The sequence below is a fragment of the Astatotilapia calliptera genome, chromosome 12 (genome assembly GCF_900246225.1).
Source record: "Astatotilapia calliptera chromosome 12, fAstCal1.2, whole genome shotgun sequence".
NCBI classification, from domain to species: Eukaryota; Metazoa; Chordata; class Actinopteri; order Cichliformes; family Cichlidae; genus Astatotilapia; species Astatotilapia calliptera.
The window spans coordinates 19,467,270-19,492,552 of record NC_039313.1 but is presented as its reverse complement, the minus strand read 5'-3'; the positions used below and the strand labels follow the sequence as shown (position 1 = coordinate 19,492,552).

General features: G+C 41.8%; 2 protein-coding genes across 6 annotated transcripts; both read left to right on the top strand.

The window, feature by feature from the left end:
• Window positions 1–1,770: 1,770 nt before the first annotated feature.
• tent2 (terminal nucleotidyltransferase 2) lies at window positions 1,771–10,749 on the top strand. 5 transcript variants are annotated; one of them, XM_026188302.1, is made up of 15 exons: window positions 1,771–1,843; window positions 2,250–2,407; window positions 4,707–4,808; window positions 4,911–5,166; window positions 5,273–5,387; window positions 5,465–5,553; window positions 5,663–5,720; window positions 5,996–6,062; window positions 6,153–6,229; window positions 6,381–6,509; window positions 6,600–6,643; window positions 7,129–7,265; window positions 8,335–8,426; window positions 8,532–8,611; window positions 8,707–10,749. In XM_026188302.1, exons 2-15 carry the CDS (start codon window positions 2,286–2,288, stop codon window positions 8,791–8,793), a joined length of 1,455 nt encoding a protein of 484 aa, XP_026044087.1. In that variant the 5' UTR covers window positions 1,771–1,843; window positions 2,250–2,285; the 3' UTR covers window positions 8,794–10,749. The 5 variants fall into 5 exon arrangements, with proteins under 5 accessions (XP_026044087.1, XP_026044084.1, XP_026044085.1 ...); XM_026188299.1 differs by having other exon boundaries at window positions 1,834–1,899; XM_026188300.1 differs by having other exon boundaries at window positions 1,838–1,903.
• A 912-nt stretch (window positions 10,750–11,661) lies between these two features.
• cmya5 (cardiomyopathy associated 5) lies at window positions 11,662–25,163 on the top strand. Its single transcript, XM_026188297.1, has 14 exons — window positions 11,662–12,351; window positions 13,157–13,802; window positions 13,929–16,607; window positions 19,599–19,694; window positions 19,784–20,002; window positions 20,091–20,113; window positions 20,672–20,796; window positions 20,889–21,023; window positions 21,181–21,327; window positions 21,556–21,703; window positions 21,808–21,941; window positions 22,409–22,526; window positions 22,600–22,776; window positions 22,868–25,163. The coding sequence occupies exons 1-14, from the start codon at window positions 12,236–12,238 to the stop codon at window positions 23,118–23,120; spliced, it is 5,016 nt and encodes a 1,671-aa protein (XP_026044082.1). The 5' UTR covers window positions 11,662–12,235; the 3' UTR covers window positions 23,121–25,163.
• Window positions 25,164–25,283: the final 120 nt, after the last annotated feature.

Here is a 25,283-nt window from a genome sequence, read left to right as displayed (position 1 = left end):
TGATGCTTTATGAGAAGTTTACTGGGAAGTAACCTCCTCACTAGGGCTGTAAAGGAAACATTATTCCGCTAGTGTAATAGGTAAATTCCTACTTTAATATTCTGTTTGTTTTTTTTCTCTCTGTGAATAGCAGCCCCAGGTGATGCAGAGAACAGGTCATTTATTTCTGAAAATAGGAAAAATAAAAATAACCCTTAGAAAAATAAATAACCCATTATTTTGTTTGTTGGCCCTGCTCGTTGCAGCTCAAAATATGATATGATATGATATGATATGATATGATATGATATGATATGATATGATATGATATGATATGATATGATACACCCATACAACTTTCATTTGGGCTTATTGTTTGTAATTCCTGCATATTTGTTTTTTTTTTTTAAATGATATTCTTCTCCAGTTTAAGGGTCATGATTAGTCTACAGGTGCTGTTTTGTGAGTTGTTGTTGTTGTTTTTTTTAATGTATCTGTTGAGTAACCAAACCCTAGAACAGCATCTAATTCTGGGGATACAAATAATATGAAGCCATAAAGTGTAAGCACATCTTGAAGAAATAGAAAAATAGAAAACAGCAAATAATTTATTTAAAAGCAGTTGGTTAATGAAAGCAGCCTATCTTTTATTATGGTGTAGATTTATTAGCCTACCTTCTCACAGTAAGGTCATGTCTAATCACTGAAAAATGGACAGTGTGGAAGGAGAAAATAAATTTTTTCATATCAGCTAACAATGATTTAAATTTGTGAATTTTTAACAGCTTAATAGTAGAGAGTGTGGAGAGTGAAGTGAGGATATCTTTTGGGACCAAATCCTAAAGCTTCTCAACAGACAATAGATAATAGATAATATGAAAGGAGCCATTGTGATTTTACTAGGCTTTATCTGATCCCCTGCCCACATTCAAATTAACCTCATTTGAATGCACAGCATTGTGCAAAAGTCTTAAGCCACCCCTCATTTCTTTATACTTTCCTCACTTTACCTTTTTATTGAGCCACTTAACACTGACTTATGATGAATCAGTGAATCACGATGCAATGAACAGGCACCTAATTTAAGGGATGAGCCTACGTGGTCTCTACTCATAACAGAGAACTTAGCAAAGAAGCAATTTCAAATTGTATGTTTAGCAGCCTGTCGCAAAAACTGAAAAAAAAACAATCCCATTTCTTTAATTTAATCTGTGAAAAATGCACAGACTTTGACAGACATGAGAAAGTATTTTTGCATTAAGATGATTCCCAAGGAAAGACTTGGCATATCTCAAAACTGTGTGCAGTGTGGCCTTAAAAATGTTGTTAAAATGGGACAAGGTGAGCGCAAAAGAAGAACTGGTAGGCGAAAAAAAAAAAAACGATCTACAGCAGATGAACAGTATCTGAATATAGATACTAAAATCAGGACAAATCCAGCAAAGACCCAGCACAGGTGTGGGGCTGCATTTCAGGCAGTGGTCTTCTGGATCTTATTGACGATAGAATTATAAACACAGAAAAGCATTGGCCAACTGTGCAATACCATCTGAAAAGCATCTGATATGCATCAGCTTCATTTTTCAGAATTGCACTGATTCCAAACACACTGCCAGTGCAGTAAGAGCATAGTTGAACAGAAAAACACATTGTGGAGCACTACGAGTCATGGATTGGCCTCCCTAGAGCCGGGATCTCACCATATATCATAGATCATACATAACAGTGTGGGATCATCTCGACAGAAAACAGAACAAAAGGCAGGCAACATGCAAAGACGAGCTGGGTGGGTGTTTCCTTTAAAGAACTCGCGGATACGGTCCCTTTAACTCCCTTTTCATGACGTCATGGCATCAATGCGGAAGTATGTACGCAGGAAATTAGCATCTTCAGTTTTGTTTACATGTGACATGCAATTTGGTAGGTGTGTTCGTGTTTTTTGGCTTCAGGTTTTGGGTGAATATTGTTAGAATTTACTGACACATTTCTCCAGGTGCCTCCTTCATTACAAGCATCACAGAAACGCCTTTAATTTTTACTGTTGTCTTCAACGATGTTTAAATTAGCTAGCTAGGCACTGCTAGTCACCAGCTAGCGAATGTTAGCTTGCTACACTGCGCGTTAAAGTTTCGATTTCCCGAGTAACTTTTCATTACTGTTAATATTATTATTGGATAACAGATGACGCCAGTTTCTCAGTTGACGGTTTCTCTTCCGGTACTCATGATATGGGCTTCAATATCTTTTTTCTTCTTCTTTCGTACCATCAGCGAAGTTGATGCTGGAGCTCTTTAAAGAACCACAGCATGTTCCCCCGCAGAACTACCCCACCGAGGGGACGATCAGCCTACAGTAACGGTCTGCATCCACCGCCACCGGCGCCCCAGAGCTACGATTACAACCACCAAAGTCTGCCAGGTGTCAACAGGTGAGTCCCGTGAATGGAAAAAGTCGAGTATCAGTGTCGGGGGTGTACTGGACAGCAGTTGTTTCAAGGTGAACTGCAGTAAACTTTGTTAGCTGTGGTTGAGATTTCCTGTTGTGTCGGTGCGTTTTGTTTAGAGCTGCAAGGGCTGGTTGATTAATGTTGATATTATTGATAAGTGATCGATTTTATTTGGCACCTTTTTTATCGTTGAATAAGCGCTGTAGTCATTTAAAAATAAAAAAAGTGAAAGAAGATAGTAGTTTCCTATATATGAGACTGGTATGATTTTTCTTTTTACTTGATAGAAAACTGATTATGTAAATATGGATTCTGGTGCTCAGACATTACACATCATTTTTTAATTGGCCAACTGGTCTGCTGGAAATTACAACAGGCAGTGTTTGTCAATTTTATTATAGTGAACTTCATTTAAAAGTCTTGATGTGGGGAAACTGAAATGTTGTTGTGTACTGATAACACTAAATTAAAATGTAAAAAGTATTCACAACAGGAATTTTTCATCAAATTTGGCCAAGCAACAAGAGAGGATGCATATATTCAGTGTACACTCACCAGCCACTTTATTGGGTACACCTGTTTGAGGCTTGTTAAAGTAAATAAATATCTAATCAGTCAATCATATGGCAGCAGCTCAGTGCATTTAAAATATTTAGACATCCTTGAGATGACCTGCTGAAGTTCAAAGTGAATGTCAGAATAAGGAAGAAAGGCTATTTAAGTGGCTTTGAACAAGGCCTGGCATGTTGGTGCCAGACAGGCTGGTCTGAGTATTTCACAACCTCCTGATCTGCTGGGATTTTCCCACACAACCGTCTCTAGGATTTACAGAGAACGGCCCGAAAAGGAGAAAATGGCCAGTGAGCGGTAATTCTCTGGGTAAAATTTCCTGTGTTTATGTCATATGACAGAGGAGAATGGCCAGACTACTTTGAGCTGATAAGAAGCCAACAGCAACTCAAATAACAAGGTTTGTAGAAGAGAATCTCTGAATGTACAACACATCACACCGAACAGCAGCTGGGCTGCAACAGCAGAAGACAACACTGGGTGCAACTTCATTCAGTTTAAAACAAGGAACTGTAGCTGCAATTTCCATGGGTTCACCAAAATTGGACAACAGAAGACTGCTGTGACGTTCAAATGGGAGCGGGGAGGGTCAGAATTTGGTATAAATGGCATGAAAGCATGGACCCATCCTGCCTTGTATCAATGGTTCATGCTAAGGCTGGTGTAATAGTGTGGGGATATTTTCTTGGCATATTTTGAGCCTCTTAGTATGAACTGAGCATCATTTAAACACCACAGCCTACCTGAGTATTGGTGCTGAGTGCTTCATCCCTTTACCACAGTGTACATGTGTGGTAGCTACTTCCAGCAGGATAACACACCATGCCACTAAACTTAAATCATTTTAAACAGTTTCTTGAACATGGTAGTGAGTTCTCTGTTCTCAAATAGTCTCCACAGTTTTCAGATCTTAATCCAATAGAGCACCTTTGGGATGTGGTGGAACAGGAGATTCACTTTTCGGATGTGCAGCTGACAAATCTGCAGCAACGGTGTGATCCTGTCATGTCAATATGAACCACAATCTCTGAAGAATATTTTCAGTACCTTGTTGAATCTATGACATTGAAGAATTTTTGGAATCCTGAAGGCAAAAAAAGGAAAAGGGGTCCATCCCAATGCTAGCAAGGTTAACTTATGGTGAGTTTGTATGTCAAGTGTTGCTAAGTATAGAATCTCTTGAGATTGAGATGTCAGCATACCTTCATTCCTCTGAACTTCTAAAGTCTTGCTCCTGACAAGCACCAACCATATTATAAATATATCCATCCACTTTTCTAACCGCTTATCCACTTCAGGGCAGTGGTGGGGCTGGAGTCTTTTCCACTTGTCATTGGGTAACACAGAGAAGCAGACAACCATTCACACTTGCATGTCTGTCTTTGGACTGTGGATAAAAGTTGGAGTATTCAGAGGGAACATGGAAACTCCACACAGAGCAGCTCCATGGGTTTGAACCCACAACCCTCTGTCTCGCAGTCATTTTAAATACAAAATCCAATAATAAATATTGCATTCTAACTTTTATCACATTTGTTAAGGGCAAAGGCCAGGCGTCTCGCTCTGTATGGATTCATGCTTCGTGGCACCCGAGTGAAAGAAAACAAAACAAAGAAACTGAAAAGTTATCTTTTTTCATCATTTATTAGTGGTTGCTTGTTTTAGATGTTTGTGTTCTGTGCAGTAAAATGTGCATATGTGTTTTTGTAAGCTTTCCTAGACGTGAGAGATTGCCTTCTTATGAATGGAACCCCTCACCATCCACCTCTACTGTTCAGCCTCGTCACATGCCAGCTATGATCAATGGGCGCAAGTATGTATTACTATTTATCGATCCAAGAATAAACCACATTTGTCCAAGTACATTGCCTTTTACATGTCTTATCACCTTTCTTTGTCTTCGTGCGTCTTCCAGGAGGCAGAATGATCAGTTCAGCGCTCATCACGTGAAGCGCCAACGTGTTGACACCTCCAGACACCACTTAAGCAGCCCACCTTTAGTTCATAGCCGGCCTCCACATCATCGTACCGACCGAGCGGTGGCACAGCCCTCAAGATTATCCCTCACTGGTTTTGATCACTCTTATCCCGGTCCTAACTTAGACATCCGCCCTCAGGTACCCGCTGTGGTGAAAAGCTCCAGCAGTCTGCATGCCAGCACTACGGAAAAGGTAAATTCAGAAGGACTTAGTCTTTATCTAATAAACGTGAAGTCTGAGCATGTTTACGTGTAGATCTGTTTGGTTTAGTCAGCGTCACATGTTTATGTGCCCTCAGCTGAGTTGTCAGATGGTGGAGCTGTTTGAGGCGTGCCAGCAGCAGCCTTCAGATTTGGAGCGGAAGGAGGTGTGCCGCGCTCGTCTGCAACAAGACATACAGCAAATCTTTCCATGTATGTATGACCTGTACATCCACATTCTGCTCTGTCTTGCTGCTTTGATTTTTATTCACCATGTGCCTTTCTCACAGCTGCGCGGCTTTACTTGACTGGATCATCTATGAACGAATTGGGCTCCCGGTGCAGCGATGCTGATATATGCCTGGTTATCAAGGGAAATGTAACTACCTTTGTTTCTGTACCGTAAATGTCATGGAAATGTGCAATCATAGATACTGACTTCCTGACTTCCTCTTTAACACTTGCAGTGTTCCTTCTTTTTGTTCCAGAAAAAGACTGATGCTCTTCGTGTTCTTGGTCGTCTCCTAAAGTTGTTCAAAACCCTCTGTAAGTAATCAAATACCAAATCATCTATAAAAACAGAATTCATTGTTAACTTTTAAACGGCCGTACACATGTCTGTTTTTTGCATTTATCTAGTAAGTTTTCTTAACCAAAAATACAATTATTGGTGTCCTTTGTGAGCTCTGATATGAAGATTTTCCCTTAGAATTATGCTTTTGTCACTAGGGGGAGCTGTTCACTTAGTGGAAAATGGGTTTCTGTTTATAGAAAATGAAACAAATGACAATGGATCTCATGATGTTTGCTTTGATTTTCAGCATATGTAGAGAGGAATCAGCTGATCAGAGCCAAAGTGCCAATCCTCAGGTTCAGGGAGAAAGGCAGGTGAGAGCAAAGCAGTTACTGGAACAGTCATCATCAAATCAGAAAGCAGATTTATGATGTTTATGATTCTCTCCGGTCTTCACTCCGTAGTGATCTGGAGTTTGATCTGAATGTCAACAACACAGTGGGCATCAGGAATACATTCCTTCTGAGGAGTTACGCCTATGGTGGGTGAGACGGTCAATAAGACCAATTTTGTTCATGGCAGCAGCTTTTCAAACTTCAGCTCTGCCTGTGATCATTTGTTTTTAATCCAGCTATAAGCAACGCATAGGTTACTTGTTCTGACATGCTGTGTTTGTTTGGTCTCTCTTACAGCTGATCTCAGGGTAAGACCCATGATCCTCGTCGTCAAGAAATGGGCACGGTACAATAATATCAATGATGCCAGCAAAGGAACATTAAGCAGCTACACGCTGGCGCTGATGGTCCTGCACTACCTCCAGAGTCAGTACAGTCACACGTGCAGAAAAGATTCCTCCCACTTGTTCTTTTGGCTTAGACTGACTTGATTTGTATATGATGCGTTTTCTGTAGCTCTTAGTGAACCTGTCCTCCCATCTCTACAGAGGGACTACCCAGTAAGTATCTTCTTTGCATTTTCAGTCATTGAAATCTCTTTTTGACAATGTTGTTTTCATTTAAAGCATTTATAAACAATATTCTTTTTCTTTTGTAACCTACCACTTATTAAGATAATTAGCTACTTGACAAACTGTTTAAAGAATCTCTAATGGCTCAGTCACACTAGAGGAAAATAAGACAAAAACTGTGATCAAACTGGCTGCAGTCACTTTAAGACAGGCAGGTGAAGGTTTGCAAATAAGCGCCATCTAATTTATAAATGCAGACAGACATGCCGACACGTTGCTGGTGGTCTGAGTCAGCTTGTGCCAGCAAGTGCAACTCGTCCGTGATGAGTTTCTTTGCATTAGTGGATTCAACTCAACTGGTTGCATTCTTGTTATGTTCCTATATAAAAGCAAGGTTTCTGAGCGTGTGTCATAAAGTCTCCTTCACTGCTTTCCTTATTATGTTTTTTTGTCCCGTGTCTTGATTTTAACAGGAGTCATTTAATCCTTTAATGAACCTGGACATGGTTCCAGAGGGACCCAAACACATCCCTCCCTACATCTCGAGAAACCAGTCCTCTCTGGGGGAGCTGCTTTTAGGATTTCTCAAGTACTATGCCACAGATTTCAGGTATCTTCCAATGAGTATCATGTTGAGTGGCTCTTTACCGTGTTGGTTTTCTTACTCCCTTTCTTCATCTCCAACTCTCCTCGCCAACTCCTCCTCCCTCTCAGTCCTCCGTTTCTCCTCACTGTCTTCTGTCCCGCTTCCTCCTCCCTGGTTTCATGTTTCTTGCTGAGGGGCAGGAGCAGGTGAGACCTTTGGCCTTACACAGCACTACCATGACATACCACGATCCCTGAGTATTGGTGCTGAGTGCTTCATCCCTTTACCACAGTGTACACGTGTGGTAGCTACTTCCAGCAGGATAACACACCATGCCACTAAACTTAAATCATTTTAAACAGTTTCTTGAACATGGTAGTGAGTTCTCTGTTCTCAAATAGTCTCCACAGTTTTCAGATCTTAATCCAATAGAGCACCTTTGGGATGTGGTGGAACAGGAGATTCACTTTTTGGATGTGCAGCTGACAAATCTGCAGCAACTGTGTGATCCTGTCATGTCAATATGAACCACCATCTCTGAAGAATATTTTCAGTACCTTGTTGAATCTATGACATTGAAGAATTTTTGGAATCCTGAAGGCAAAAAAAGGAAAAGGGGTCCATCCCAATGCTAGCAAGGTTAACATGCAGTGGCTATATATATATATATATATATATATATATATATATATATATATATATATATATATATATATATATATATATATATATATATATATATATATATATATATAAATAAAAAATTTCTTTGGCTTATTTTTTTCAAAAACAGTGTCAAATATTTTGTTCCTGTATTTTATTGTGCCTATCTGGTGTTCCCTGCTACATGGTTATGTGACCCTCTTGTAATTCTGATAAAAATAAGGGCTAGGTTTGTTTTTTCTTTGTTTTCATGACTTAAACTAAAGCGATCTCATTCTTGGGAGAAACTTAATCTGTCTGCACTCTGTTTGGAATAAAGTAGTATGCAAAGGCACTGCTGTAGTCCTTGAGGCGCTTGAAGATTGCGTTAACCTTCAGTCTAACGAGCACTGAGTGTAATCCCTTTCCTGTTGCTGTCTTTGTCTTGCAGTTGGGATAAACAGGTGATTTCTGTTCGAGAAGCCAGAGCGTTCCCTAAGAACAATTCTAAAGAGTGGAATAACAAATTCATATGTGTGGAAGGTATGCAGTTTATTGGAAGTAACAGGCCACAGCCACCACCATTTAACATCAGCATCGCTGTGAGAAATGTCCACAGTAATCCAACAGTGACTCCTTTTGTTTCAGAGCCTTTTGAAAGAAATAACGTCGCCAGGGCCGTCCACGAGAAGCTCAAGTTCGATGCCATTAAAGCGAAGTTTGCTGAGGTACGTTGAAGTTTTGATAACCGTGTTCGCTCTTCATTCTCCAAGCCACTACGGGCCAGATATGAGTTATTCATAATCGGCTTCTGTCTCCTCAGTCGTGTCGGTTACTACACGAGAGGAAGGAGCTGAACTCGATCCTCCCTTTCAGAGCCATCATCATTAAGGAGTCATCCAGGGGATGAGAGATTCCTCTAATTAGATGAGCTAACTGGTGTCCTCTACCTCAAGACCGTCTCCTGAAACAGTGCAACAACATGTTGATGCTCTGAGAGAGAAACCCTGCTGCCCTGGCACCTTCATGGCCGCTTCCGTATCTGTTTTTTCTGTGGCTGTAATATTCAAAATGGACCACCGACTTCAAATGCATTGCTGTCAAATTTGTGTAACGGAGGATAATACAGTATTTGAGGGAAAATTTTATTTTATAGAGATGCTAGAGGCCTCTGAAATTAAAATCCTGTTACCTAAACTGATGACAGAAAAATGCTGAACCTGTTATAAGAGATGGATATTGCTGCTATATGGCCCGTTTTCCCTGCAGGGAATATGTTTATCAATGAACTGGGAGATGACTCTTACATAAAGTTAACTTCAATGGAAGCAGCAGCATTTTATTTTGAAGGGCGAGTCCCAGCCACTGATCTCGGTTAAATTTCCACATTATTAGAGCCATACTGCACAGCGTTGTATTTAAAAACGATTCATCTCTGCCACGTATTTACATGTACAGTCTGTCATGGTTCTGTCTGGACCAACTTGTAACATCAAAGTTTATTTTTTATTTTTATAGGTCAACAGTGAGAATGTGGTGGATTTAAACACGTCAGACACTTTCTGCTTAAAACCGCATTAATTGCCCTCTAGTTTCCCATGCTCACCGCCTAAAGCTTAAGTCAGTGTTGTAATTTGAAGTGCCCTTATTATACTCATTTAAAGGCTCCTAAATGTCATTTGGTTCTGCTAAAATTCTTTACACGCTTCAAAGTGCAAAAGAAATCTCCCACTGCTTTGCTGCCTCTGTCTGAAACACACCTTTTGTTGTCTGGAGCGCATAAAAATTCTCGTATTCACTCTTGCAGTCGTCTGCAGAATATTTGGTGTTCGATTTCTCGTAGCTGAAACATTTTATAGCTGGCTACCAGAAGCTGTACGTACTGCAAGCAGCTGCCTGCGCCTGGACTTAATCAGGTCCCCACTGTTTGTCAGAGGGCATATCAGACTAGCTTAGGTGGGGAGGTTGCCAGTTTGTTACCTAGTGATGTAGATAAGTAACTGTAGAAAAGCGTGGATTGCAAATGAGGTGTTTCAGGCAGTTAAACAGCTGCTTTTTGGCTGTTATAACTTTGTAAGCCTTTTATATGCACACAAACCTTTCAACAGACTTAAGGAAACCCCCAAAGCACGATAAGGGTACTTTTAAGTCACTCGAGGGCTGCAAAGAGGCCAGACTCTAGATTTTCCCCTGGTCCATATGTCCTGCATCAAGAACTCATTGTCTGGTGTAAAGGCTGTGCAGTGTCATTTTAGAAATGTACTTGATGAATTTGGGCAAAACACCTGTTATCCACTCATGTTTGGATTACTTATACATAGGTTATTTAAAGAATTTACACTTTGTGTAAATTTGTCTTTTCTTTCCTGTTTTTGTACATTTTGTGAATTCCTGACTTTTAAATGTTTATTTAAAAAAAAATTAAATCTCTAAAGATGTATGATTGTTTTCAATGTATATTTTGGAGCTTCATGTGAAGTCCACTAAAATCTTGGCTATGCAAATAGCGCCAAAATCAGATTAAATTGTACACAGGCTTCGTTTTGGGGGGTGTTGTTCGTAATCACATGTCAGACCATTTGAAAATGTAACCAGCAAATTAAGGTTTATGGACTTTTTTTTTCTATAAATACCTTGCAAATGTTTTGGAGCCACCTTTTATTTCATTATGTTTTCTTTCCGAGGGTTCAGACGTTCTTGAGCAATAGTTTTCCAGGTTTTCTGGAGGTCTTTCAAGGTTTTTTTTTTTTTTCTTTTGGACATTTACTGCTTATTCATCCATTTTCCCTTCGGTTCTTTTTTTAATGTTGTTTATTGACTTAACACTGATATGTGAGTCATTAAAAATCACACCTACCTTAGGGGATGAACCAGTGTTGTGTCTACTTAAAACAGACAATTTAGAAAAGACTGAATCAATACTGGCACATTTCAGAATGGTGTTCATTGTGGCCTTTTGATGAAAATGGACAGGATCAAAGTAGAATGTATCTACAACAGACTAACAGTACTTCAATGCCATGTGAGAAATGCATCTGGCCCTTCAGTTTATACATCTACTGATCGCTAAAGCCTTAGCAGAAATGCTCTGGTGAATGTCAAGAAACCATAAGCAAGGGAAACGGGGACAAAAGGCTGAGCTATGCCAAGTGAACATGAACATGAATTTGACTGCAAATCAGTGGCAACAGGTCAGAAATTAGAAATTTTGCATTCAAGTTCCAAATTGTTATCAATATGCACAGAGGAGTTCAGGAGAGAGGTACAACATTGAGGGTCTACAGCGTTTGTAAAACACAGTGGAGGGTCATTTCAGTCGGTGTTGGGGGATCTTTTGAACACAGACAAGCAGCCATGCAATACCATCTGGAAACCATCTGATTGGCAACAGCTTAATTTTTCAGCATGAAAATGATCACAAACACAACAAATGAATTAAAGCACACTTGGACAGAAAATCTCTGCATTTATTTCCCATTTTCTTAGCAAAATATAAGGCTTAAAAGACTTTTGCTCAGCTGTATTAAGAGAATTTCCAAGCACAGTGATGCAACCATTCAAAGACACATCATTAACCAGTTATACAATATTTTATTTATTCTGCATCAATCCACATGCGCTGTGCTTAACTTGGAACAATCATATCCATGGATGTGACAAGTCGGTGATCTTTGGTTTCCTCAAGGTAATGCAGTTTATTCAACCTCACCCTTCACGAGCTTATGTGTATAATCTTTTCTAAAGCTCTTTAGAGAAATTATGATCTTTTTTATTATATTATTTGCAGCCTCCTCTGGCAGCAGTGTGCCGCTTGCTTTTTGTTCTATGGTTTGACGCTCTATTACAACTTGTTTTATGACTCCTGTATAGTTCTGGTCAGCGGTTAGATAGCTTACAAGATATGTGGGTGCGTGTGTGTTGCCACCAGCAGCGGGGTGGCAGGCGTAGTGTTTCAGCACATGGCCTATATTTAACTGGGGGAAGGGGATTTTGAACTTAAAGTCATATCGTCATATCAGCTGCCACTGGCACACACAAAGGTGCAATGAAACACTGCTTTTTAAAAAATTTTGAAACTCTAAATTCTTAATGTTCGCTGTTTGTGTGTTTGACTCAGTCTCTACTGATATGCACCCCCACCAATTGCTTTGCCCTTGTCTTACTTGACTCCCCACTTTTCATTCCCGGCTCCGTCTATTTCTGTCCTTCGCTGAGTCAGATGGACATCTCCCAACTTAGAATGACACAAACAGGCGGACCGACTACCAATTCAGAGTGACTCAAAACATCAGGAGGACTCTAAAAAACAATACTTGGAGTTGAAAAGAGAAGATTTGGGGGAAATTACCAAGATGGACGAATGTGAGAGTCTGTATTCGGAGATGACGGAGCTGCAGGAGTTTCAGTGTGAAGCTTCAGATGTCATGAGCCAGGATGATGAAGATGAATTGGAAGAGCTACAAAACAGGTGATTTACAAAAAAAGAAAAAAAGAATCTGAATAACCTCATTTTTATTCATATTATCTCTGTTTTAGAGTGATTTTTTTTTTAAATGTTAGCTCTTTGTCTCTGAGCTTCTTAGCATCAAATAATTTGTTATAAACAAGGAAAGGAGAAGATGTAGCTCATCTCCATCTGGAAAACATAAACTCAATTTAGTTTCCATTAATCTCCATTAATCTAACTTAATGCCTTAAATAATCACGTAAAGAAGTGTCGGTGTGGCAGCTATATCAATGTTCGATGTTGTTCACCACAACATGTTTTACATCTCATTTTTATACTAGTTTCCTCTACTTATTCTTCCCATTTCATAAATAGTAGAAGAAACTGATATGTTGGATGCATCCCAGAAGGCCAGGCTTCGCTTTTCTAATATTACATGAATGACGCCTTGGGACGTCACCTTTCAGGGGGCTCTGGTGTATTCATAGCCGGAGGGATGGCTCAGAGCGCATCAGATCATTATTTTTTCAGATCATCACTCTCACTGGCAGCTCCGCACCAAACACCTGGTCTAATGCTGGAGATCTGCAAATCTCAAGTGATCATCTTGAGAAAAGATTAACTAGTGTTACTGTGCTTTCATCTTAGATTAACTCAGCTGCCTCGGTGGTCCAAAATGTTGCTCGAATATGTTTTGATTTGATTAATTGCTTTGTCCTCAGGTTATATTTCCATGAGCTGTGCCAAAAAAGATCTCCTCTTGCAGTCATGCCTTTCCTTCCTCCCTCCTCATTCCTCTCACTCTGTCAATTCCTCTCTCCTTCAGTCTCCGAGAAGTTGTCCAGGACCCATCGGTGAAGCCCAAGCTCCAATGCCTAATGGTGGATCCGTCGTTCTCGATGGTAACAGTTCAGAGCGAGGACAGTGGTATTGTTTGGGAGACGGCCTCTAGCCGCTGCTCTACTCCGTGGGCCTCTGAGACGAGCTCCACCTCTGAAGCTTACAGTATGGAGGGCTCTGGAGCTGCAGGAAAGATCACCATCGTCTTTGATGAGGAGAAAGTAGTCCGCAGGAGGACGAGGTCTGGAGGAAGAAGCAGTAGGCTCGGGGACAGGCTGAGCCGACCTGGTAGCTCAAGATCGGCTTCAGCTCTAGGCGTGGAGAGACCGGAGATGGCAGAGGTTTCACTTCCCAATGTCAAGCAGGAAAACAGCAAAACAGAGACGGACTTGGAGGAAATCAAAAGCAAAGATCAGCAGCTTTTTAGTTTGATTTCAGAGGGCTATGAGATTCTTAACATTAGAGTCCCCTCTAAACTACCCACTGTGGACGAGGAGGAGAGTACAGAGCTGCAGGACAATTTGTCTTATCTGGATCAGACTCCAAAGATCAAGTCTCATAATCACATTGAGTGGACGTTGCAACATAATCAAGTCCTGCCAGAGGGGGAGGAAATACTGGAACACCAGGAGGTACTTTTCTGTTTCATTTGAAAGATTGTTATAATGAACTTTGTGATCTTTATTATGCTTCATTTGTCAGTTTAAGTGTTACAGTGCACTTTTTGGATTGAGATGCTGATTTTAATTTCTCCACAGCAAGATTCTTCTCAGCCATCAGCAGACACAGAGCGTGGACACACACCCACTCAGAGAGAAAGCACCGGTGACATTGACTATTTCGAGAAGTTTACCCTTTTGGATGTGGTGGCTTCTGGAGAACAAGCAGAGCTGCAGGAGGAGTTTAAACAGCCTGCAGCAAAACTCCAAGCTGAGGAACAAAAGCCTGCTGGAGAAACAGCCACAGGCGCCCCCTCTGCATCTGAGGACTCTTTCGTATTTGTTTCGGACGTAGATATAGTTGGGGAACACCTTGATGAGGTCTTCTATGGAGAAGGACTTCCTGCTGATGCACTACATCAGAGAGAAGAAGACAAGACTGAAAGCCAAGGAGGGATGAGAAGCAGACGAGAAAGCCAGAGGTCAACGAAAGGGAGCGGATCAGTGTTGTTTGAGAGTGAAGAGACCACTCTCACGCCCATCTTTATCTCTCCTGGACCTCCTAAGATCATTGACCCGATCCTGCTGGAGGAGCCCACTGCCATGTCCTTCATGTACTCTGACCTTTACGAGGATGCTGTGGGTGAGAGGAGGAAGAGTGATGAGGAATACTCTGAGGCAGAGAGCGTGGCATCTGAGAAGTCTTACAGGAGACGTTTGTCAGATTCAGAGGAGGCACATGGGTACCTGGAGAAGTTCATTTTAAAAGACGAATCTCCTACGCTGGATGTTCAACCGGAGCCGGTGGCCAGTGAGAGCGAAGGAAGGATGATGTGGCCGCAGAGTACGTTTGAAATGACGGGATGTTTAATACGAGTGCCAGAAGAAGAAAAGAAAGAAAAGGTAAAGAAGGAGGAACCAGAGGTGCAGGAAGTGCAACTCTCTGAGGCTACTCAGGAGGAGACTATAGGAGTGACCTCGGAAGATTCAGGTCAAGAGTCTAAACCACCAGAGAAAAAAATGGAAGATCAACAAATGAAGCTTGAAGATAAGACAGACAAGACCGAGTCTTCTGAGTGCAGCTCAGAAAAGCCACTTCCTGAAACTCACCAGGCGGACTGTAAAGTAGACCATACACAACAGAGTGAGGGTCATCAGAGAGAAGAAGAAAAAAAGTGTGAGCAAAGCTGCACTGAACCTGAGCATGCCTGTGAGGAGGTGTTAGAAAAGACTGATGAGAAGACACCTGTAGTGCGTGCAGATATAGAAGAACCTGTAAGCAGTGAGGTGCCTCCTGCAGTCAATATATCTGAAGTACAAGCAGAAGCCTGGAAGACGAGTTTGCCTGAGGAGGTTGTTTCTGACACCAAAATAGAGTCTGCTGATGAAGAACTAGTAACCAAAGCAGAGGACTTAGCTGAAGTGAAGGAACCTGAGACTGTAACACAGGAAACGTTCACTCTGACTGAACCCTCGGCTCAAACACCAGCGTCACAGCACAAAGAAGCCGAAGACGTTGGACCTGTTGAGGTTATCACAGACTGTGATGCTGCAGTGCACACTGTTGTGGAGGTAACGGAAAAAGCAGTGAATGAAAAAGAGATTCAAACCCAAGTTTGTGTCGATCTTCAGGAAGTGAGAAGTATTCCTGAAGGACACGAACCTCTGACAGGGGAAACTACTGCTGAGGACAAGTTGGATAAAGAAGGGTTAGAGGTCACAGCCACGTCCATTGAAGTAACCAAGCCTGTTTCAGAACCAGTCATGACAGATGCAGATGAGAAACTTCATGCAACCCTTAAAACTCAGCAGACACAACAAGACATGGCTGATGGTGGATCAGACAAAACAAACTCTAAAGTACCCGCAGAGACCAGTAGGACTTTGGTTCAAGACATAGTGACCGTAGGTGATGAGCTAATCCTCCTCGTCCCCAAAGGAGAAGCTGTAGAGATGGATGTAGAGATCAGCCAGTGGTCAGAGAAAGATACGGTTCCTCTCCCTGAGTCTAACAGCACAGCTGAACTTCAGGCACTAGTAGAAGAAACAATGATGGAGCCTGAAGTCAAAGTAGAACCAGAAACCTCTGCAGAAGAAAAAGAACAAACCAGGAATGATTTCGAAATGGACTATTCGCCACCTGCACCTGTAGAGGAAGCTGACTCCAAGGAGGCGAAGATTCAGAGACCCATAGAAGAAGACAAAATCATCTTTACTCCCCAACAGGATTCATATGAAGTGCACAGAGAGGAAATACATCCTGAACAAACAGTCGTAGAACAGATGGCAGAGATTCACGAGATGGAAGAAACGAGCGTTATTAAAGCAGATCTAGTTCCACATGTTGATCTGCACAAAGAGGATGTTGAGCAACAAATGGAGCAAGATTGGGGATTAGCAGAGTGCCCAGATGTGCCTGATGTTGAGATGGAATATGAAGTGATTTCTAAACAGGATGCAAAGGAGATGACAGAACCTGAAACACAGAGAGATGTGGCTGGGCTATTACCACAGCCTACTCTGAAGAAAGAAGAGGATGAAGAGATGGTGGTAGAGAAGGTAGATTATTTCCCAGAAGAAGAAGAAGAAATGATTGAGGCTGACTATGAAATAATCGACGCAGAGGAGGAAATGCAGGCCCAGTTAGCTGCTGAGTTACAGGGGATGGACTGGTTCTGTCTCACCTGTGGATTTCTGATGTCAGAGAAAGACTGCATGTCTGGAGAGCATCACAGCCACGATGTGACTGCCGTGGATACGGCTTACGAAGAAATAAAGGTAATCTAATATTGAAGCACAGCTACACACGCAGGGCAGCACAGTGGAGCAGCGGTTAGCACTATCTGTGTGGAGTTTGCATGTTCCCCCATGTCTGGTTCTCTCTGGTTCATGCAGTTCTCGGGGTTAGGTTTATTGATGTTTCTAATTTACCTCTTGGTGTGAATTTGAACGGCCATCTGTCCAGATTGTGCTCTGCCTTTCGCCCTATGGCAGCTGGGAAAGGACCTACATCCTACAACTAATGCTGAAGTAATTGCTCTCTATGGTACCTCACCTGATTTTGTCTAAAACAGCCTGTAAGGGGTTACCTAGCCTACAGTGGTTATTTCCTAAAGCCTAAAAACAAAGCCAAGAGCAGTAGTCAGGATATAGTTTCCTTTCTGAACTATGATATAGAGTGCAATACAAAAAGTAGCACAGCATCATGAACTGAACAAAGCAGAACACCAGTTTTTATACCGTAAAATCAAATCAACATTTTTTATTTTCTCTGGTTCCAGAAGGTCAAAGTGGCTCCCGACTGTTTCATCATTCAAACATGTAGCTGCTGACACAGCACAAAAACCACACTCATGACTGACGAGTACTGCGATCAAATAGCAGCTCATTATCCTACATCTCACCAGTGTTATGAACTCTTGTTATGAACATCACACATTTTACGGGCATTAGTTTATAATAAACTGGTCTTAGATTAGTCAACATTTCCATTCAATGCCAACAGGCCGCCACTTCTCAGGCTGCAGCCAAGCACATTGAATTGTAGTGATGCAATGCTCTGCTTTGATCGGTGCAAAGGTCCAGTGTGACATCATCACGTAGAAAATGATATGCAATCCGTACACACACACACACACACACACACACACACACACACACACACACACACACACACACACACACACACACACACACACACACACAGGCGCGCTTTCCTCTCTCGCTGTACCTCTGGGTGAGCTTAGGGTCAGCCATCACGTGTGGAGATGAAACCTTCTAACAATCAGCTATTTTAGTCTTTTTCCTCAAATTAAAATGCAAACAAACACAGATCTGCATTTTTAGGCTGAAGGTTCAAGACACATTTTATTGCAACAATCAGAGAAAACGCCTAAACACACACGCCTCACTAAGGGATAAGTTATTTTGGCTTTTCCATGTGGTCTGTCAGGAAACACCTGACAACAGGAGAGGGGTATGTCAGACTTCTGGCACTTAAATGAAGAGAAAGTTGGAACAATTTTAAGAAAGATTGAATGTCATTTCCAGCTGATATTTGAACCAGGTCTTGATGATGTGCGATCCACCATATTTATGTGAAGTATTGACAGCTGTAGAGAGTAAACAACATAAAGATCAAAAGAGCAAAGCTCTAATCTAAGTCTGACTTCAGCACCAAGAAGTGCAGTATATTCAAGTACTCCACAGAGGAGGAAAATTGATCCTGGCATGCTCACCAAGGAAACTTAGCAAACCTGTGTCCGGTCCAGTTCTCCAAGCTAGAAATTGCATTGTACTGCTTCACTTCTACATGCACAGGGGGCTGTTTGTCAAACACGTGTTAAAGTGCTCTGTAATGTTATAAATCTGCTCTTAGATGAGAAATTCATGGCATTCAGAAAAATAAAGACTGGCTTATTTTAAGCATCAAACATTAGCCAGCTGACCCTCAGACTAATTTAGAACTAAGATGTCAGGGCCCATAATTTGTGGTTGAATATTATGGAGCCGGCAGTGTGAAGGGAAATACCTTTTCAAGACCACAGTTACTTCTTTGAAAATTTACTGTGGTCATGATTGTTAATAACTCAAAGAAGTGGCTGTTGTTTGGAAAAAAAATCTTATTTGAATACATTCAGACATATGACTAAAGTCTGGCTGTTGGTAAAGCTAAAGGCTATCTCTGTGTGACTGGCCCAGGGTTGTGTATGCAGGTATGTTCACACGTTCTCCTTCAAACACCTGTTAAGACTCTTAGCAGAGAGCAGAGAGCGGTCAGTGACCACATCTTGACCCAGTTAAATGTGAGCTGCTTGTGCTGAAGCGGTGACAGGGGATCGCCGCTGCTCTTCTTCCTGGAATAGCGTCTCTGATGGCTCTCCTTAAAGCTGCAGCAGACTCGTATTTTAACTTCAGGATGAACCCGTTTTATCTCTCTGAATAGTAACAACTTGCGGGAGGGATTTGTTTAATCTTTAAACAAGATAAAGAACTCGACAGAGCAATTGAGAAGTTGTTATCATGAGTAAAAAAGAAAGCATGTTGTTTTCAGTTGGTTAATAATGTTGTGAAAGATGAAACACCTTCTGTGAAACCCTGGCAGAGATACCAGCCCACAAAGAGATCTGTATTCTTGTTTATCTGCTAGATTTTCTTTAAAACTTTATAATCTTTTGAGGTTACAAACTCTGAGAGAGCTTTGGCTCAGCTTTGGCATCATATGCAAAATATTTCACTTCGCACCTTTGCATTATTGTCAGAGTGCTTACAACTGATAATTCAATAAGAAGAGATCACTTGGAAGAACTGAACATCATTTATTGAGACAGAAAAACTTTTTAGCAATTAGACTTTGACGATGGTGGTACAAAATCCCAGCACTGACAGGATTTAGGACAGGAGCCCCCCGAAGTCTAGATGCTGGTGGTGCTGAAGATGATGACTACATCCAAGCCTTCTTGGATGGAGCTTTAACTGAGGTGTCTGTGAGGTGGAGATGGGGAGGAGAGTCTGAAAGGGAGAATGACGAGGACACAGATTTAAACCACACAAAGTGGATGCTGATTGGCTCAAAGAAGGTGGGCAAGAAGGTGACTGGACTAGAGTAATGATGTCAGTATTGAGACTGACAGGATGGGGAAGCAGTAGTGATGTAAAGACCAGAAAAGCAGCTGAGCACCCAGGAAAGCAGGGAGATGAGTGATTGCAGATCTTCGTTACTGAACTTACGCACAAGCTTCATTTAACCTGTAAGTGTTTGTAAAACAGGAGTCGCTGAGTGGTTGGATCTCAGAGCTTCAGGAGAGATCGGAGAACATCGAGGACTTGGTGTCAGAGCTGGAGCTTGCCTACAACTCTGTGGAGGTAAAGCATGCTTTAGTTGCTCTAAGCAGCACTGTTAGCTCATGGTAGAGTTTAATCAAAAGCCTCTCTTTGCTGTTCGTCTGGCTCAGGATCAGTTCATAGAGAGCGAGGCGGCCATGAAGGCTCAGAACAAGGAGATGATGGATGTGGTGATGGAGCAGTACAATAACATGTCTGTCAGCATGGAGGAGGAAAAGAAGACCAAGCTGGAGCAGCTCTATGATCAGATTGTCTCCTTCCAGGAGAGCATTGACTCGGCCAAGGCCATTCTGGAGACCGCAAGCAGAGAGGCTGAGACTGAGGCCAGCGTGAGTCCTGAAGCTCCTCGGGTTTATTGCTCATGAGGGTTTGTGTCAAATTTCTAATAAAATCTTCTTCAATCTGCTCCCCCACTAGTCGCCTGAAGACATTCATGCAAGGTAATTTGCTTTCAATTAAAGATTTGGGAATGAGTGTGGTTTCCCAGGACTTTAGTGGCAACCAGTTTGGCATGCTGCTTGACCTCCAGAACCTCAACCTGTGGAGCATGCCGGTATGCTGGATATTAAAATGCATGAGTGAATTTTTGTTTTATTATTACATATCTAAGAAGCCGTGACAAAAAGTCAAAAAGCGTTAATTTATTTAACCAAAAACATGAATTTAACACCAAAAAGTTTTGCCAAGAGGTGTGAAGGTCAGTATCATCAGAAGACAGATTTTATAATTATACTGATTGCCACAAAATAAAGATCCATGTGGTGTGTGCATGGGTGAGGGTTTCTAACTGATCTACCATAGCATAGAAATATATAACATATAGGCTGCGTTTCCCAGGCATGGATTAAATGCAGTCTTTATAATGGAGATCGTCACTGAATTTTTCTTTAAGGTTAGGTTCAGGCTTAATCTATGTCTGGGAAACTGGATGATAAAGTTGGACAAGTGAGCAGATCGCTCACACTTTAATGCTGATTCACGTTGTGGTTTATGGTCAGGCTTACAGCAGCTCTGGACTCAGCCTCGACAATGGAGCTGGGTCCCAAGGGACTGCTGGTCTTTGAGGACTATGCCAAGGCCAACACTTCAAGCTCCAACCTCGCACAGCGAAAAGGAATCCCAGGTGGGTCTGCTGTGAGCTTACCCTGTGTTTGCAGATCTCATGCTATCACACGTACGTATATGTGGCATAAAGCTTCCTGCTGTGTGTCTCAGTTCCCCAGAGGCCGACACTGCTGCCGCAGGAGCCGGGCTCAGCCACCAGCACCAGCGTCACAGTTTACTGGAAAGTCAACCCTGGAGATATCATAGACTGCTTCCAGGTCTACTGCATGGAGGATCCACAGGGCGGTAAATACTTACAGGATGTTTCTTAAACTGGAAAATTGTGGAAGACTAATAATGATGTTGAACAGTGAACAAATTAAAAGGTTTCTGAGTATATAAATGTAAGGAGGTGTTTGTCTTCAGGGTTACATTTGAGGTGTTTTATATCTGTGGTCCACAGCTGTGTCAGAGGAGTACCGTGTGACAGTAAAGGAGAGTTACTGTGTCCTGGAGGACCTAGAATCTGACAAGATGTACAAGGTTTGGGTGATGGCTGTCAACTATACAGGCTGTTCTCTGCCCAGCGAGAGACTCACCTTCAGAACTGGTCAGTCTGCACGCTGGACTTATAGCAACACATCTGTTGTCTGATAAAAAAGTTGAAGAACTGCTTTCATTTTTTCCTGACATGCTTGACAGAATTCAGATTTCTCCTCTGCTATATTAAGACAATGTGCTTGGAAGCAATCTGGCTGTTTGTAGTTTACAGACGAAGCAAGAAAAGTCCTGCAAAACCATAAAGGTGTACTTTTCATTAGTTGTCTCTCTCTGGCAGCTCCTTCAGTGCCAGTGATCGACACAGAGCGCTGCAGCATCCTGTGGGATTCAGCTACTCTGAGGTGGAGCTCAGCAGAACGGGCTCCTGGACAGAGTTACACTTTGGAGTACTGCCGACAGTATGAACTGGAAGGAGAAGGGCTCAGGTGGGTGTTAACCAGACCGGTAAGCACACTGACACATGTTACTATACTAGATGTTTATGTAAAATGTTTGTTTGTGCATATATTTTTGCTGATGTGACTCCCAGATCCATCTCAGGTATCAAAACCTGTGAGCAAAAGATTCTCCTGCAGCCCAGTGAGAATTACCTGTTTTACATCAAAGCTGTGAACGAGGCTGGAGCCAGTGAACAGAGCGAGGCTGCACTCATTTCCACAAAAGGTATCAAGAACACACACTTCACAAATCATGTTTAGAAATTTAAAGGATGTACATGACATCATGGGCATGAATGGTACAGTAATGTGGTGCTTTAGATTTCTTTGTATTGTTCTTTTTCCAGGCTGTAATGATGCTGTTGATGTGCAGCATACATCTTTAATGCCTTACAAGAGAACAAGAATTGTTTTGTTTTTTTCTCTAATCCACACAGGGTCAAAAGTATGCATGCAGGCTTAGCAAGTTGCACCCAAGAGATGTTTTTGGTAGCCATCAATAAGCTTCTGGTATAATTCTGACTGAATACTACTCTACTTGGCAGAATCGGTAGAGTTCATTTAAATTGGTAAAAAGAACAGTCCACGGAAATCTTGATTATGATGATTTTATGTTCACAGGTGTGCAACCACCCTACAGAATCTCTGCTCCCCTGCTTATGTTTTTATACTGTCTGTTACTTTTGTCTTGAGGCACGAGGTTCCACCTGCTGAAGGCATCAGCTCATCCTGCTCTCCAGCTCTCAGAGAACCAGACCACTCTGCACTATTCCCAGGATGCACACAAAACCGCCTCGCTCACAGACACACAGTAAGTGTAACCCAAGAACACATCCAGTAGACCTTATTAGGAATACTCTTTTTAAAATCATCGTGTCCTAAAGGTGTCCATCCATCCTTGGTGAGCTGCTGCCAGCACGAGGGATCTATTACTGGGAAACCAGCGTGTCACAAAGTACGGCCTACAGGCTCGGAGTGGCATACAGCACAGCCAACAGAAACAGCTCACTGGGGGAAAACAGCCTGTCCTGGTGTTTGCAGTGTACTCCCTCACCATCAGGGTAAACATAAGGAATTTTCACCCATTGCTGTGATGTTTCTGATAGTTTTGGTCTTTAACTTCCACTTTTCTCTGTCTTTCTGCCCCTATAGTTTCAGGTATCAGTTACTCCATAATGATATTCAGTCCAGCGTGTTTGTAACTGAGACGCCTGACAGAGTGGGCACTCTCCTGGACTACCAGCTCGGTCGTCTGTCTTTCTACAATGCCCAAAGCGGTCAGTTATTAGGCACCTTCAGACAGAACTTCACTCAGCCATGCCAGCCCGCTCTGGCTTTGGAGTTGCCTGGCAGCCTGGAGCTCAGCATGGTGCCGGTGGTGCCGGAGTTTACCAAGGACAGCTAGCTCTGCTAGTAGCCTAACACAGTGGAGAGTTTACAGGTCACGATGGACTCTTAAAATGTTGAAGAATAATGTAGAAGAGATGATTCCTCTAAAGCTAATATATGGGTTTGTGTGTTGTTAGCTGACAGAAGAACGATCACTTCAAGCATCCTTGGGTTTCTTGAAAGGTGGAATACAAATCTAAGTTATTATTATCAGTACTTCAACCACATAAAGCTTTAAAAGCTAGTTTTCTGCAATTGAATTCAAATTATATATGTATCTAGGTTAAAAAAAACCCTAAAAAGGACACTTTCAATTTAGAAAATAGAGCTTCTATTTCATATAAATGGATTCAAATTAAGTGCTTTGATTTATTTCCCCCATTGATGAGCGAGAATGAAAAATGAAATGTGAAAAATGTTATAATTCTGAACCAAACATGTGACAATCTTTTACTGTTTTTGTAAACGTTTTTCTAATTTCACCCAGTTCATTCAATCCCTTCACCACAGATGCTGTTAGTAAATGCTCTAATAACATATAGACATCTGAACACAACCTCTGCATAATTAGTCCTTCAACAAATTATTACTCAAGGTTTTTTGGGGTTTTTTTTGTCACCACAAAGTTTTGGACTGAGTTTGTGTCTCCAAACATACACTGTGGCACTTTTTAAACTGTTTCATAATGTGAATATGTTTGTTTTGTGTAAATAACCTTTTTAAAGAGATGTAATCAGTTCTTTGTTTCTTATGTGTGACTGTCAACAAATGCAGATCAGCTGTTTTTCTTCTTCTGTCTTGTAAAAACGGATTTTTCTGGTCTGAAAGAACATGATTATTTTTCTATCTGCTCAACTGAACTAATTGGTTGGACTCATTTACCATCCAGCCATCCTCCCCTTATCAGGTTCAGGGTTTGATGAAGCCTGTCTCAGCTGTCACAGAGAGGCAGAGTACACCCTGGACCGGACACCGGTGTGTTGCAGGGACTGTCGGAGGAAGCTCCACATAGAAAGGACCCTTCATTTGAACCAAACACCTCTGTGCTGCAGATGTGTTTTGACTCATTTTCCTAATAATATGTCACCACTAGGGGGCCTTGGTGCTCCGTTAATTGTATTACTGTCTTTTTAAAAATAATCTTTCTGGAAGTTAGGAGAGAACTGTAAACCTGATCTGAACCAAATGACCACAGAAAGAAACTTAAATCTAATTATTTTCCAGACAAGCTTTTTTTCTTTTTTGGTCTTTGTCCTAAAGATCGCATTTCCACCCATATTTAGACTTTCAAATCCCCTTTTATAAGGTTTGTGAGCCACAAGTGGTCATCACAGTTACATGCTTTTGGAGAGGACATTCGCAGTTATTGCATCATTATTTTCCAGGCAATCACACCCTTTCCCCCTTCTCACTCACCTCTGACACCTTTTATCATTTCTGGGAAAATGGAAAGAGGGAGGGAGCAGAAATGTGGAGGGTACACACATGCAACACATCAGTGACCAGATGCTCCATGTGATGTACTGGATTTTTCGGCTGGAACCTGGAGAAAAGCCCTCTGAAGAGGGACAGCCTTCCTGTGGTGGACAACACTCTGCTGGAGCCACCAGATTTTTCTTGATGCTATTTAATATTACTTGACAAACATATTGTTCCAGCACAGAAAGGCAGAAGATGACTGAAATTTCTAACAGATCCAAAATGTGGTATTTATTTCCAGCTACTGCACCCGCTTCCCAAACCATCCAGGAGAAATCTGAGCAGGATACTCGCCTTCATGTGACCGACTTGGACAATACCTGGAGTCAAGTATGCGTCGTTTCCTCTCAGCTTTCTCTGCGATTAATTTTTTCCAGGCTGAAGGCCAAAACCAGACAAAGAGCCCTCTATCCTCCCAACATCTAAACAAATGATCACAGTCAGTCAGAGGGGTAGGGCAGGCAACAGAGAAATCTTCTGTAATTGTTACTGGAAAAACCCAAAAGCATGCCTTGATGCGTTGGCTTGGTTTGAGGATGGAGGAAAGATCAGCATTCAGAAATTAAACAGGATGGCGAGAGTCTGTGAGAAAGTTCTTGTCTGGTGTTAGAGGACATTTTGACTATTATTCAATCACGCCACAATATTCAACAATACTGGGGGGGAAAGCCAGAAACCGTTTTTATCATATATGTAATTT